At 41.4% G+C, this 15211-nt stretch overlaps 1 protein-coding gene across 3 annotated transcripts; it reads right to left on the bottom strand.

Moving 5' to 3' along the window:
- Positions 1 to 2162: 2162 nt before the first annotated feature.
- On the bottom strand, positions 2163 to 14831 carry LOC138953204 (uncharacterized). 3 transcript variants are annotated; one of them, XM_070324995.1, is made up of 15 exons: positions 14753 to 14831; positions 14393 to 14455; positions 13291 to 13453; positions 12703 to 12786; positions 11887 to 12403; positions 10955 to 11144; positions 10280 to 10420; positions 9566 to 9730; positions 9013 to 9163; positions 8444 to 8561; positions 7328 to 7432; positions 6805 to 6940; positions 6477 to 6614; positions 5332 to 5378; positions 2163 to 3101 (listed from the first exon to the last, which is right to left on the bottom strand). In XM_070324995.1, exons 1-15 carry the CDS (start codon positions 14815 to 14817, stop codon positions 2986 to 2988), a joined length of 2199 nt encoding a protein of 732 aa, XP_070181096.1. In that variant the 5' UTR covers positions 14818 to 14831; the 3' UTR covers positions 2163 to 2985. The 3 variants fall into 3 exon arrangements, with proteins under 3 accessions (XP_070181096.1, XP_070181097.1, XP_070181098.1); XM_070324996.1 differs by having other exon boundaries at positions 11887 to 12400; XM_070324997.1 differs by lacking the exon at positions 6477 to 6614.
- Between the last annotated feature and the right edge of the window lie 380 nt (positions 14832 to 15211).

Below are 15211 nucleotides of genomic sequence, written 5' to 3'. Positions count from 1 at the left end.
TTTAAATTGATTTCGACAATTTAATTTTGATAATAATTTTTATATATTTAATTTTCAGAGCTTGTTTTTAATCCAAATAAAACATATTTATATGTTTTTGGAATCAGCAAATGATGGAGAATAAGATGAACGTAAATTTGGATCGTTTTATAAATTTTTATTTTTTTTTACAATTTTCCGATTTTTAATGACCAAAGTCATTAATTAATTTTTAAGCCACCAAGCTGAAATGCAATACCGAACCCCGGGCTTCGTCGAAGATTACTTGACCAAAATTTCAACCAATTTGGTTGAAAAATGAGAGCGTGACAGTGCCGCCTCAACTTTCACGAAAAGCCGGATATGACGTCATCAAAGACACATCAAACAAGAAGAGCAAACGCTCGATCGAGTCACTTTCGCAGTTCTGAATATTATATGAGGCATCAGATGGACAGGAAGAAATTGCTATTCACAACACAATGAGTCACGTTCACATAAAATTTGAGCCCGGTCACTTTTATAGTTTCCGAGAAAAGCCCAACGTTAAGTTGTGTGTTGCCGAACAGAAAAGGCTAGTTATCTCCCTTGTTTTTCTGATAACGTTCGTAAAAGGCTACAGATGTAAATACTTTGATGTAAAGAATAATCCTACAAAGTTTCAATCACATCCGATGAACTTTGTCAAAGATATAAAATGTCTAATTTTTCCTTTGACGCTGACCTGTGACCTTGAAAAAGGTCAAAGGTCAACGAAACCATCGTTAAAGTGTAGAGGTCATTGGAGGTCACGACTAAGCAAAATATGAGCCCGATCGCTTTGATAGTTTCCGAGAAAAGTCCAACGTTAAGGTGGTGTCTACGGACGGCCGGCCGGCCGGCCGGACAGACTAACACTGACCGATTACATAGAGTCACTTTTTCTCAAGTGACTCAAAAAATGAAAAAAAACGTCCGGGATATCATACCCAGGAACTCTCATGTAAAATTTATAAAGATCGGTCCAGTAGTTTGGTCTGAATCGCTCTACACACAGACACAGACACAGACACAGACACAGACACAGACATACATCACGACCCTCGTCTCGATTCCCCCCTCTACGTTAAAATATTTAGTCAAAACTTGACTAAATATAATGAGAATAGTATTACCTTGCTTTTTGTTTTTGTGTATTTGCTTGTTTAAGATTGTTGGGGAAGAGGGGGAGGAGGGGTGGTAGTCATATATATAAAACTGACGAGCGCAATGGCTTGGTGGTAAGACGACGGCCTCCAAAGCGGAAGGTCGTGGGTTCGAATCCCGGCCGCGTCTGGTGGGTTAAGGTGGAGATTTTTCAGATCTCCCAGATCAACTTATGCACATAAGTGCCTTATCCCCCTTCGTGTGTACACGCAAGCACAAGACCAAGTGCGCATGGAAAAGATCTTGTAATCCATGTCAGAGTTCGGTGGGTTATAGAAACACGAAAATACCCAGCATGCTTCCTGCGAAAGCGGCGTATGGCTGCCTAAATTGTGGGGGAAAAATGGTCATACACATAAAAATTCACTCATGCAAAAACACGAGTGTATGTGGGAGTTCCACGAACGCAGAAGAAGAAGAAGATATATAAAACTAACTCAAAATACATAATTGTGAGATAAGACCATTCCTCCACTTGGACGCATAACAAAATTAATTTGCCTGGCTGCTTCCAGCAAATAGCGAGGTTTTTTTTAAATTAAGAATTAAGTTGTCAAAATTCTACTAGTCTCTGAGTTAAAATATAAATTCATACAACCAATTTCCACCCTGCACAGAATTAAGGCAGCCCTGCAGCTGTTGATTGTAGGTATGTGACCAAGTGGAAGCATAGTCTTCTAGATATCCCAGGTGAAAGCCTCGGCAGATGGTGAATCATTTACACAGAAAGAACTTGGCTGTGCCTTTAACAGAAACATCTAAGTATCTATATATGTTACTGAAGGCTACGTAAAGTTTGTTTCAACAATGATCAGGTATGAGGCGTGCAATTCAGAAAGTAAATGAAATCTACCATCAGATAGTGTGTGTGTGTGTGTGTATATATGTGTGTGTGTGTATATAATTTATGTGTGTCACTGTGTGTGTGTGTGAGAGAGAGAGAGAGAGAGAGAGAGAGAGAGCGAGAGAGAGAAACAACCAGGCACACTGTATTTCCTCTGTGTCTTGTATATTTATTTCTGTAAAATCTGCCGACTTTTTCCATCACAAATTATGAGCCATTCCCACAGACAAAACTAACTACAAATGAGAAAATGTGCAGCTTTTCTCTGATTACTTCATACCATTCAATAAATATGTTCTTTCAACAACATTGAACAGGCAAAAAGCAAGTAGAATAGAGATCGCAAAGAGGATACAATTGTATTTCTTATAAATTAACCTCAGTTTACAATAAGTACAAGTTCAAAGTTATATATATATATGCTCTGCTAGGAGTACATATTCATAATGGACGGAATACATAAGCTATTAAATATGACAATTACTTCACAGTACAAAATAAGTGGCAACATGTTCTAAGAAAGTTATGGCAAGCATTTGCTGGGCAATACTGAATATTAAATAACACCAGCAATTAGAACTCGGACAAATCAGGAAGAGGATCATTAACACTTTCTAAGAGCAGCATGAGCAAAACAAAAACATCAGGCTTGCTAATTGATCCCACTGACGTTAGAGGGTGAGCAGACCTTGAGGCAATTTTTGCTTGAAGTTTTACTCTGTTTAAATACCACCCAAATTGTATTAAAATAAAAATTAAAAAAAATAAAATACCAATAAACAAAACAAAAGAGACATTACAGCAGAAGTCAATGAGCAGGTTTGAAACAAATTCCACAGCTAACTCTTCTTAAAAATATGTAAATAATAAATGATGACACATTTAACCAAGGAATGTACAAGAGATTCTCTGTAAACCTACAGAGGCAAAACAGTGTACTCATACAGCCACACTGACAGCAAGCTAACAGCAAGACACTAGTCATAAAAATCAAAGTCATCTTTGTCTTTTGGGTCAGGCTTTTTACTGCTGCCGAAGAGTCCAGGCTCCAACTCCGAGTCGGTGTCAAAGTCTGAACCAAGCCTGAGGCCCCCTGAAACAGAAACAACCCCCCATCATAACCTTTTCACAGAACAGAATCTATGTCGTCACAATCTATGTCATCACAATCATTATCATCTTTACATTATGAGGTAAAAATATCTAACTGGAACACACGCACACAACCACACATCTCTTACCAGGGTCTTCATACTCCCTGTTGCCTAATTGCCTGAAGCGAACACATTTAGTGTGGGGGCAAGTTAAATTGTTGCCGAGTTGCCCGATAAGGCATTGTAGTGTAAATTCTGAAGCCAAATCAATGTAGACAAGAAAAGAGAGAGTTTGATCTTCTCTGCTGCCCATATTGAAAGGAGATTGCACTGGCTGTAAAACGCAGCCAGCAGTACAATGTATCTTCAGGTAGAACCGGAACGTGTGATTTGTACTGAGTGCTATAACTAAATTACACAAATGCTGTCATTTTCTCCGTCTTGGTACAGCTGTGTTTGATCAAGTACAGAGTGAGTCTGGGCAAGGGGTTTTTGCTTAAAAGATAGATAGATAGATAGATAGATAATTTATTGCCAAGTGTACAATACATGAATGAACATAAAAAATACACGAGGAAAGCAGCTTGCTGTGTGATAAAAACAAAAATAAATAGCATTCATACATCACTGGCGCATAGCATCATACATACATGGGAAGACAATTTGGTATCACAGTAACTAATACATACACTATACAGACATGGTGAGAACTATGAAACTCTAAGAGCTATCGGAACCACAATAAAAGTACGCAGAATAAGATAGGATCCCCCCCCCCCCCCACTATCAACTACTGTAAGAACTGAACATGTTCCATACTGATAAAATGTACCTCTAAAACAGCACATAAAAATAAACTCTTCCAACACATCACAGTGGTTAAAGAACGACTAAAACTACTAAAACATACTAGATGTGTATTCCGGTAATATAACCAGCTGCTAAAACATAGTCTGGCTTCATCGCGTCACAGTGGTGTCACCATGCTAAAACCCACTCTATATATCACAGTATGTCATGTCAGCTACTAAAATCATACTCCTAGAGCATCCTAAAACGTGTCACAGTCTGTAGAGTTCATTTACCGGTTATTAAAAGCCAGGACAGCCTGGGGGTAGAAACTGTTTCTGAGTCTTGCCGTACGGCATCTGAGGGTTCTGAGCCTGCGCCCCGAGAGCAGAGGCTGGAAGAGATGACCAGCCGGGTGTGTGGGATCCTGCATGATGGACCTACATTTCCTCATCATGCGCAGGATGTGAAGGGAGTCTATAGAGGGGAGATCTCTGCCAATGATCCTGCTGGCAGCCCTAACGACCTTCTCCAGTTTTTCTTTCTCAAACTGGCAGGAGCTGCTGTACCAAACCGTGATAGAAAAGGTAAGGAGACTCTCTACAGCAGCCCTGTAGAACTGGGACATGATGGAGGAGGACACTTTGAACTTCCTCAGCTGTCTCAGGAAGTAGAGACGCTGATGGGCCTTCTTTACTGAAAGGTCAGTATGAACAGCCCAGCTAAGGTCATTGGAGATGGTCACCCCTAGAAATTTGAAGGAATCAACCTGCTCTACGTTCTCACCGCTGATGGTGAGTGGTAAGAGGGGAGTCTTTTTCTTCCTACGGTCAAAGACCATCTCCTTGGTTTTGGTGACGTTAAGGTCAAGGTCATTAGCCACACACCAGCCCGACACTCTCGCAACCTCCGCTCGGTACCCCGACTCATCACCGACACTGATCAGGCCTTCCAGAGTAGTGTCATCGGAGAACTTCAGGATGACTACTGAGGGGTCATGGCTCACGTTGTCGTTGGTGAAGAGGGAGAACAACAGTGGGGAGAGAACACACCCCTGTGGGGCACCAATGTTCAAGGTGATTGAGCTAGAAGTACTGCTGCCTACTCTTACAACCTGAGGCCTATCCAACAAAAAATCTAGAACCCACTTACAAAGGGATTCCTCGACACACATGCCAGTGAGCTTGGAGAACAGTTTATGTGGAACAATGGTGTTAAAGGCAGAGCTATAGTCAATGAAAAGAACTCTAGCATAGCTACCAGACTTCTCCAGGTGCTCAACAATATGATGTAGACCTAAGGCTACTGCATCGCCCACGGAACGGTTGGCCCGATATGCAAACTGGTGAGGGTCAAGACTAGCATAAAAGAGAAGGGAGAGTGTTAAATCCTGCCTTACAGATCAAAGTGAGAACAACTCTCATCTTCAGACTTACTAACCTGCTCGTCTCTGACCAACACTTGATCCTGTAGAACCAAGGACAGATCTGGAAAAAAGGAAGAAAATGAGAAACTCTTGCTTTTTAAAACACAAATGTTTTCTGAGAGTACCTAAAATCAGTGTCAAATGTATTCTTTGCTATTAAAAATACAATGTACTTAGGTATACAGGGCTCCCCAAACTGTGCATCCCTGGTTCCTGTATGCACCAGAAGCCGTACAAACTTACTAGAAATTCATGGAGGGGGTCGCGGGCGGGGATGTAGCTCAGTCGGTAGCGCGCTGGATTTGTATCCCGTTGGCCAGCGTGAGTTCGTCCCCACGTTCGGCGAGAGATTTATTTCTCAGAGTCAACTTTGTGTGCAGACTCTCCTCGGTGTCCGAACACCCTCGTGTGTACACGCAAGCACAAGACCAAGTGCGCACGAAAAAGATCCTGTAATCCATGTCAGAGTTCGGTGGGTTATAGAAACACGAAAATATCCAGCATGCTTCCTCCGAAAGCGGCGTATGGCTGCCTAAATGGCGGGGTAAAAACGGTCATACACGTAAAAGCCGTGGGAGTTTGAGCCCATGAACGAACAAACAAACATGGAGGGGGTCCCGCAAGACACACAAAACGATGTAATGTTGGTATTCAGTTTTCAGAAACTGTTATGCCAGACCTTTAGCGACGCACATTTACAGAGTCAATCTAACCAATGTGACCATAAACATTTTGATGAAGGACTCACAAAACTTCCAAACCTCGGCATAACATTGAAATGAGCGTTCCAAAGATAATGTGTTGGCAAGAAATGTGCGTTCTGAAAGCAAGAATTATGAACCTCCTGGTCTTCAGACCCTCTTAAGTTCCACTGAGGAGGTCCAAAGACCCCATATACATCAAAGTTGAGGATTCTCGGACCCCCTAGGCCAGTGTCAGTGGAGAGCCCTGTGCACAAAAGTGAATATTAAGTGCCGGATACCCAATTTATCTAAATCCAGACTTATTTGCAGAAGAGTAGACAGTTTTAAGTTGGCATCTCGTACGAAAGATATCCAGCAAGCAGTTGAAGTACCCAGGTAAATAAACACAGTTTTGGGGGGGGTCTTAATAGGGGGTTCCACTGTACTGTACAGCAAATGATCAGTCTTCTGCTTACTTTTGTTCCACAGCAGTGGGAACATACACAGGTATCTTGGGAGACTTGGGCCCAGGTGAGCTGACTTCTGAGAGGCTCTCAACCTCTGACACCTGTCGCTGTGGTGCTACCCGAGGTGAAGGGTTCTGGGCTGTGGGTCTGAAAATTAATGCACACATTTGTCCCTGCGAGTTCTGTTAGTGCATTAGAAGATTGCCTGAGCAAAAAAATTCATAAATGCTTACATGAAAGATGATGACACTATGTACATCATCCTTGTTTTCCCAACATCTAGTTCTATTCCATTTGTAAATGTTTACTTATAAAGATGAAAAAAGAGACAGCTTACTTGGTAGGGCTCCTAGGAGACAAAACATTGGCAAACTCCTTCTCCACATCATCGTCTGTGTCATCAGACGGGACAGGAGCTTTCTGTGAGGTGCGTGAAAATGTCCCTGACAGCATCTGCTTGTACGCTGATGTTTCTGTATAGCACAGGGATTGAAGGAAAAAGCGAAATAAGGCAAGATCAAAACATAGCTGCTTAGAACTGAACAGAAATAGCTGGTTTGCTGTGATGCATACAGACTGATACAGCTGTACCATATCAAAGCCACCTTCCTGTTCAGAGTAGGATATCTATCGATCGATCGATCGATCGATCGATCTATCTGTCTGTCTGTCTGTCTGTCTGTCCTGTCCTGTCCTGTGTGTCCTGTCCTGTTCCTGTCCTGTCCTGTCCTGTCCTGTTCCTCTCTCTCTCTCTCTCTCTCTCTCTCGAGTCTCTCTCTCTCTCTCTCTCTCTCTCTCTCTCTCTCTCTCATGTGCACATATTTGCAATTGCACAAGCACACAAAATCATACACACTGACCATTGAGTGGCACAGCAGGCTCTTTGGGCATGCTCTGGTCAAAGAAGCTGGACTCATCGTCACTGAACGGTTTGTCAACCAGGCTGCCAAACTTCAAAGGGGGCACTGGAACATTCAAACAATGCAGAAACAAACTGTACATAGATTTGTTGTTCATGTGTTTTTGCTTTGTTTTTAAACACTGTGAAGCCTTTTTCAGCACAGAGTCCTTCTTCTTCTTCTTGTCGATCACACAGCACACAGTACAAATCACCAAGTAAAAATGTAGGCTTTCTTGGTCATAGAGCTTCCATTTTGAACTTGTATTGTCTTCAAAACAATGAACCTCTTTCAAGAGTATTAAGAACAGGGAGAAAATCTGAATCTGAATCTATTTTCTATGCAGCGGTTAAACTCCACAACAGGCACTTTACAATTTAAAAAAAATTCAGTCATAACATTGGACAGCTAAATTCTATAACATTGCCAGAACTACCAGTGTACAGTCAATAGAGACCAAGAGTTCCCTGCAGCATTAGATATCTTCATGAAATACAAGTGTCTTGGCTTTGAAGTTTTCTTGTATCTTCCTTGTTCTTCAATAAAATACTTGACGAGACAATGTTTTTCAGGAAATTAATTTCTAAATGCAAGGATTTTTATCCTCATTAATAGGTTTACATGTCTCCATGATCACAACTGCAAGAAAGACATACAGTGGAACCCTACCCCCCCCCCTCCCCCTTTAAGACCCCCCAAATTAAGACTCCCTCCTTTTTAAGACCTTGTTTTCTCTGACTTTCTGTTCATAACCGCTGTAAAATTGCCCCCATTTTAAGACTCCCTCCTTTTTAAGACCTTGTTTTCTCAGATTTTCTGTTCATAACCGCTGTAAAATTGCCCCCATTTTAAGACTCCCTCCTTTTTAAGACCTTGTTTTCTCAGACTTTCTGTTCATAACCTCTGTAAAATTGCCCCCATTTTAAGACTCCCTCCGTTTTAAGACCTTGTTTTCTCAGATTTTTGGAGGTCTTAAAAGGGGGGTTCCACTGTACCCTCAGTTGCTTTAACAATACATGTAATGGGCGAGATATAGGTTAGGAGACAAACAATGTGACGCTAGGTCACAGGTCCCACCTCTACCATCCTCCATGAGACTGCTGGAGTTGCCCATGTGCTGGTGTCGGGGAGAGGCAATGCTGGAAGCGTCGGTTACATCGTCTCCCTCCAGCAAGTTCACCAACAGCGCAAACGCCTGTTGCATTACAAACCATCGGCTCATAGTTATGAATGAATCCACAAACTCTCACTATGTGCATGAGAAAAATTGTTGCAAGAGAATGACTAGCATCACTGCAGTCGACTCCTAACCTTTAAAGTGAATACTCTTAAGATAATAACTGACAGTTTACTACCTCACTTCCAGCCACAATTCGTAACTTCATTCTAATTGAGCTGCACACAAATTTCAAAGCCTACCTTCTCACTTTCCACACTACAAAATATAAAACAATTCTTAGCTAAGGAAATTCCAACGGCCTGTTAGCTTTACAGTAAATGCAGCAATCCACCAACCCTGCCTAAACAAACAGGACAGAGAAACCTAATAAACACCCAGTAAAAGCTGACTGCCTCTTTCTCACTGTGTGAATTCACAACACATATGATCTAGGATCAATGAGTTGGCGATGCCAGGAATTGCTGACCTTGTCCTGATGCTGTGAGCGGTCAGCGACGATGCAGGGCACAAAGACAGCAGCAATCTCCTTGGCCTCCATCACATTAGCTGCATGCAGTTGGTTGAAGTGAGTGAAGACTGCAATCCACAGTGTCTGTGACTCTCCTGTCAGGCTGTCTCTGGAAGCATAGACAAAAACAGGCAAATGTAATAATTGCAACTCGTGTGCAAAGCGACAAAAAGTAACTGAATCTAGAGAGTGTAATCAAAAAGCAAACTTGCTGAATAAAGTTATTGGGCTAAGCTTGATGGCTCCCTGCAGAAAAATGATAACAACATTTTTTAATTTCATGTGTGACTACTGACTGGCAGCTGGAAAGTTGTTGCCCTGGCTTCCTGCGCTGGATTTATGAGTAAAACTGGATACTAATGCGCTTAGAGCCAAATATTTTTGTTTTTTGAAAGGGATAGGCGCAATATAAATACACCTTATTATTACTAAACTTGTTTTCTCAACTCTTGACATAAGAATCAAGAGCTTGAAAATACGAGTTCTATTTCATGCCGCCAACTGCTCTTACCCGATAATACTAGGCGTTATACGCTGCAATGGTTGTGTCAGGAGTTGTTCACCGATGAGACACTGCTCTGGAAGGCTGCGCACAACATGAGACATCTGCTCCAGGACAAGGTTACTCGCTTTAGATCCTGGCAACCCTTGCAGGGCCCCTCCCGCATTGGCACGCCTGTGGATGCAATAACACCAGTAAATCAGTTCTACATGGTAACCGAAAGACATGCTCCGCATATGTGTAGTAGTTTAATCTAAACTTGTGTTTGGCAATACACCTTGTTTTCATGGTGTTCACAACCACTTGCCTTCTGTCCCCTGTACCACACACACACACATGCATTCACATACCTACAAACATAAGAAGTCCAAACGCAAGGGGAAAACCGTATTGTTGATCAAATTCAAAACAGGATAAGAAACGAAATTAACTTGACTTAATGGCAGAATAACTTAATTGTTAGCAATGTTGTAATGACATTTCTTAAAGCTTCTAATGTCCTTTTAATTATTTTCCATGCGTGTGCATGTGTGCGTGTGTGTCTGTGTGTGTGTGCGTGCATGGGTGTGTGCGTGCATGTGTGTGTGCGCGTATGTCATTGCTGCTGTTACTATTGCTGCTGCTGTCTCTATCACACCTGCCTGTGTTTTAAATTGACTGAAGACAGCATCAATAAAACTGTACATCAGGCACAACAAAGGACACATGGAGTCCTGCACTTACTGTATGAGTTCCATTTTCTCCTCAGAGTCAAAGATAGGAGAGCTGTAGTACTCGACCCCCTGTATGTCTCGCTCCAGGTCGGCCTCAACGTGACGCAGCAGTCGGATCAGTCCATCAACAGTCAATTCAGGAAGCAGAGATCTGAGGGGGAGAAAGTGTTGGTCAAATATTTTTTCTACTTCAACAGGTCTATCTGAAAAGGAATAGTGAAAACAAATTTGAGAAAAAAAATTGAAAGCTTGGAAAGCAGTTTTGGAACGTAAGGTAGAGTAGTGACAAAAAAGAACAATTCTTATCAACAACCAGCTGGTTCACCAAAACATCTGTTTTCCCTCACAGTAATAACATGGCTATTCAAAATATAACACCACACAAGAATCAAAATGCATCAATGGTAAATGTATGAAATATTTGTTTGAAAAAAACCAAACATTCATATTCATTCTCAATGTTACATTTTTTTCTTTCACACTCTCAATATAATTCAACAATTTCTGGTCAGTAAGAAACTCTTGAATTCAATTGTAATATTCCATTGCCTGTGTTTGACTGTGCTACCAGATACAGCCTTACAGGAGAGTCACAGACTTTACACACTGCTGTGACTTCAACCAACTGCATACAGCTAATGTAATACATTAACTGTCAGAAGTAACAAAGAGAAAAGACCCTCACCCACTGCTACGCATAGAGCGAACGCTATCGGGTCGAGACCTTGTTCCTTCATCTCGCTGAGGTGTGGCCCCACCAGGAGCGTGTTTCACGGGTGAAGCGTCACCTGCACTCAAGGGAAGGTCACTTCCGCTGCCAAAGTCACTCAGGTCATCATCATTCCCTGGATTCATGGAGGCTTGGTCTCCCTGACCTGTGAGTACATAATATCTTTCGGTACAGTGAAACCCTCCCTTTAAGATCTAAAAATATCTGAGAAATTAGGTCTTGAAATGCAGAGTCTTAGAAAAGAGATAACATTTTAAATGTACAGGTGTTATGAACAGTTCATCTGAAAAACTAGGGTCTGAATAGGGTTCTCTAAAGAAGTTTCAACTGTAATTGTGTAAGACTGCTCTCAAGCTCTTATTCCTTACTCTTCCTGTGATCCTTATCTTTTTTTTCCACTTGAATGCAGTCTACAGCTTCAGTTCCTGTGCACAGCAATTTGTGAAGGAAAAAAGAGAATATAACTTACCAGCTACATAACAACATACAGTTATTTTCCATTATTGTTCACCACTTGCCAAGCAGAAGAACTTTGACTAGCCTGCATAGTGTCCCCTGACCTGTATTTGTGTCCTGACCTACATCTAACTCACTTAGCGCCCCTTTAAAAGGCCCTAGCAGTTGCATGATAAGACCTCAGTCTAATTTGTCACTCCGGCTTTCTTTTGTTAGATGTGAAAGATTGAAGCTGTGCAGCCAGACTTAGAACGTGCTTCACAGAACGACCTTTCATCAGGGCTTATTTTGAATGTGAGGGAGACAGATCCGCACATCAGGGGGTACTATCCAGGCTAGTGATGTATATGGACTTGGACCATTAAGCACGTCCTACTTCAATCAAATGCTAGTTAATTAGTTTTTACGAGAGGCGTCATCTGCTTTTCTACCTGCATGAGGAGGCGCAGCCTGTTGATTGGAGAACTGACTGATGTTGACATATTCTGATTTTACAGAATCCTCTCGCGCACTCTGCACTATGGGTTGTTTTACAGCGGTTGCAGGTCGTTGCTGCTGTTGTTGCATCTGCTGCTGGCTAGCTGCTCCAGCATTAGAAGTTTTCCTGGTGGAGATGTTGGTGACATCTCCCACCTTGGTAGTGGGAGAAATTCTCTGCACGCTGACACTCTGCACAGGTTGTGACATATTAGGCCCTCTAGCTCCTGAACTGTCCTCTCCAGCGCTGCTTTCATCCCGAGAAATACGAGCCCTCTGCTGTTGTTGTTGCTGCTGTCGTTTCTGCTGTTGTTGTTGCTGCTGTTGGTTTTGCTGCTGTTGTTGTTGCTGCTGTTGTTGTTGTTGCTGGTTGTTTTGCTGGTGATGTTGGTTCGAGATGTCTTTTTCTGCTTCTGCCCAGTCCTGTGATCGTCTGATGCTTGCTGAGTCCTGAGCAGTTCTGCTCTGCTGCTGTTGAAACAATGAAAAACAGAGTCATATATGAAAGGGTTTGTTATTGTCAGTTGCTCCACGCAAGACTCTTCTTTGTGCTCCTGAGATTCATAATGTCTTCTCAATCTTGATTTTACATTCATGGACCTGTAATTTGATTAAGATGAGAAAACCAGCAAACAAGGACTATGTTTTCATAAGTTTGCAATATGAAGAATTTCTTTCACAAACAAACAGGAGACTTGACTATCTAAACAACAATACGTAACCGAAATCGACGCTGATAATGATATCATTAACAAAATATGTGCAATCACCTGCTGTGTTTCTCCCCTCATATGCTGTTCCACTTTCTGGGTCCATTGTGGGTAGGTGCGAGCCACATAGTCAGCATATTGTTGCTGCACAGGCACAGATTAAAATTAACTTCACTATTCATACATGTATGTGTAACAAAGTTTAGTCAACAGTTTTAACAAGAAGAACAGAACACATGCTTGAAACAAGTTGTGTGTGTGTGTGTGTGTGTGTGTGTGTGTGTGTGTGTGCGTGTGTGTGTGTGTGTGTGTGTGCGTGTGCAGGCATAAGTGTGTGCATGTGTGCGTTTGTGTGTAAAGATGTAACTGTTAGCCAAATGCTGCTCATTAAGCCCCTCCTATCCACTTGAACCGATGCAAATAAAAAGCAAACACACTGGACAAAAATTAGCTTCCTGAAATGTTTGTTTTCAAATTGGGAACAACTAGAAACCATTTGAAGTGAAACAGAAAGAGTGTCTTATTCCTCAATCAACAAAACTTAAAACTTCTGAAATTCTACGGTCGGTGCAAACCTTAGAGTAGCTCATTTGTTATTCATAACTTTAAAGACTCATTGCAGAATTTTACAGATCTGTTTAAACAAACCTTCAAAAAATTCAGACGCTGAGTGCGAGCAGCCATGGAAGACATGTGAGAATCTATTCTTTCAAATTCACGCATCAGCATAGCATTTCTTTGCTGAGCTCGTTTCTCATCTGCACAGACTTTCTTCCAGTAGGTGTGAAGCTTGGCAGCTTTCAGCTGGGCACTGAAACATATGCACACTGTCAATTGTATCATGCAAACACATCAAAACAAAAGCTAAGGCCTAAAAAAAAATAGGTGTGGTTACGGTAAACCGACCTACCCTATTTTTAGGGGCCGACCCTATAACTTTTTATTACATTTGTCCAAAACAAAAAAATGTAAACAAGAAAACGAGTGCAGAAAACGCAATGAAAGCGAAGGCGCTCAAGTCGTCATGCAGACGACAGACGATGCAAGGGAAATTACTAAAAAGGCCCCACAGACGCTTGCCATGACAAAAATGGCGGCATCTTCTTCGGTTGCGAGTGCTGCACGCTGGTTTCTCTGCTATTAAGAAATAAAAGTATAAAAAAAAAGTGATTGCCTACCTTCCTACCCTATTTATTTTGGCTATGTTACCTTAACCACACCTTTTTTTTTTGGGGGGGGGGGGGCCTAACACGCCTTTTCTCATTCTTCATAAACAGCTTCAATGATCACTGGGACTGTGTTTACCAGACAACATTTGCAATTGATCTTAAAAACTGGTTGGTATACCGATATTTAAATGTTTAACTATCAAAGATTTTCCTTACAAATACAGCATTAGTCATTGATTACCCCCATGCTCCTTCTCGGAGACATATTTCCTGACAATTAACAAGTAGTGAACTTCAGTCAATCACTCACTCAGTCACTGTGACCCAACTGCACTTTATCCTGGCTCCCCTTCCTCTCCTCACCTTTACTTTCTCACACAGATGCAAGTCTTTGTTTTGTTAACATTCCTCTCTGCATTGTATAAGTATAACAGCATAGTTCTTATTTTTTGTATTACTAGTTGTGGTCGCTGTAGTACGTACAAACACTAGTCGAATTTGAGAAAGCCTTTTGATCTCATAGTAATTCAAGTATGATGTAGACAAAAACTGTCAGTGACATTGAAACGGAGAAAACTAACCTGTTCTGGTCAGACTGCATTAACAGTTTTAACTGCTTCTCCAACTGCATCCTTTCTTGCTCACTGAAACAACAGTCACTTTTAAAGAAAGAAAGAAAAATGGTTCAAATAACAATTTCAAACAATATTGATACAGCTAGAAAAAACCGTGACAATGCTGTTTATTTAGGAAACAGAAAAACACAAGCATGCCCTTCCCAATGGCAAGTACACGACTGAAAAAGTGCACAGTGTGACAAAAAGGAGAAATGCAAACGAAAAAGCATCAGGTCAGGATGATGAACCATATTCCACAGTAGTTTTATTTGTCTTAATGGGATGCAATTGGGAACATCTTTGCAACAATAAGCCTGCCCATACCTCTTTGACACTTGATCTTGCCAATCCTTCTGTCGTTGATAAAACTCAACATTTGGGGTCGCCATTTTGACGCTTTCGCCGAATCTAGGCAAATTGCTTCCCCTTGTTTTCAATCTTCTTACCCAAATCTCCAGAAACAGGCTTTGGTTTTAGGTGCCGACATGAACGACAAAAGGCATCTCCTTGAAAATAAATGTGTAAATACAAAATGACAAAGCCATTAAATCCCAGACAAATGAGTAACGAACACACAAAGGAATAACCAATACTAATGTGCAATATGATAGTCAGTGTTGTTTCCAACATGCCCAGCCAAAGATCTAAAAATTGCTGTTTAATAAAGCTGGAACAGTATTATAGAAAAAGGATACACCTGTACAATGAACTCACAGCTTGAAGATTTTTCACTTTGGTGTTCAAGAAGGGAAATAAATGTTTTTGTGTACGTTTTTAGTAATA

This window comes from Littorina saxatilis, linkage group LG17 (assembly GCF_037325665.1).
Source record: "Littorina saxatilis isolate snail1 linkage group LG17, US_GU_Lsax_2.0, whole genome shotgun sequence".
NCBI lineage: Eukaryota > Metazoa > Mollusca > Gastropoda > Littorinimorpha > Littorinidae > Littorina > Littorina saxatilis.
The sequence above is the reverse complement of the archived record's forward strand: the minus strand, read 5'-3'. Positions and strand labels throughout refer to the sequence as shown.

What these genes read in the sequence shown, in the direction of transcription:
- LOC138953204 (XM_070324995.1), bottom strand. Translation starts at nt 14,817, where the DNA reads ATGGCGACCCCAAATGTTGAGTTTTATCAACGACAGAAGGATTGGCAA. An exon ending in GCCTGCTGTGCCACTCAATG is followed by an intron (nt 6,941 to 7,327) that starts GTCAGTGTGTAT and finishes TGTGCTATACAG; the next exon opens with AAACATCAGCGTACAAGCAG. An exon ending in TGTTGGTCAGAGACGAGCAG is followed by an intron (nt 3,102 to 5,331) that starts GTTAGTAAGTCT and finishes TTTCTGTTTCAG; the next exon opens with GGGGCCTCAGGCTTGGTTCA.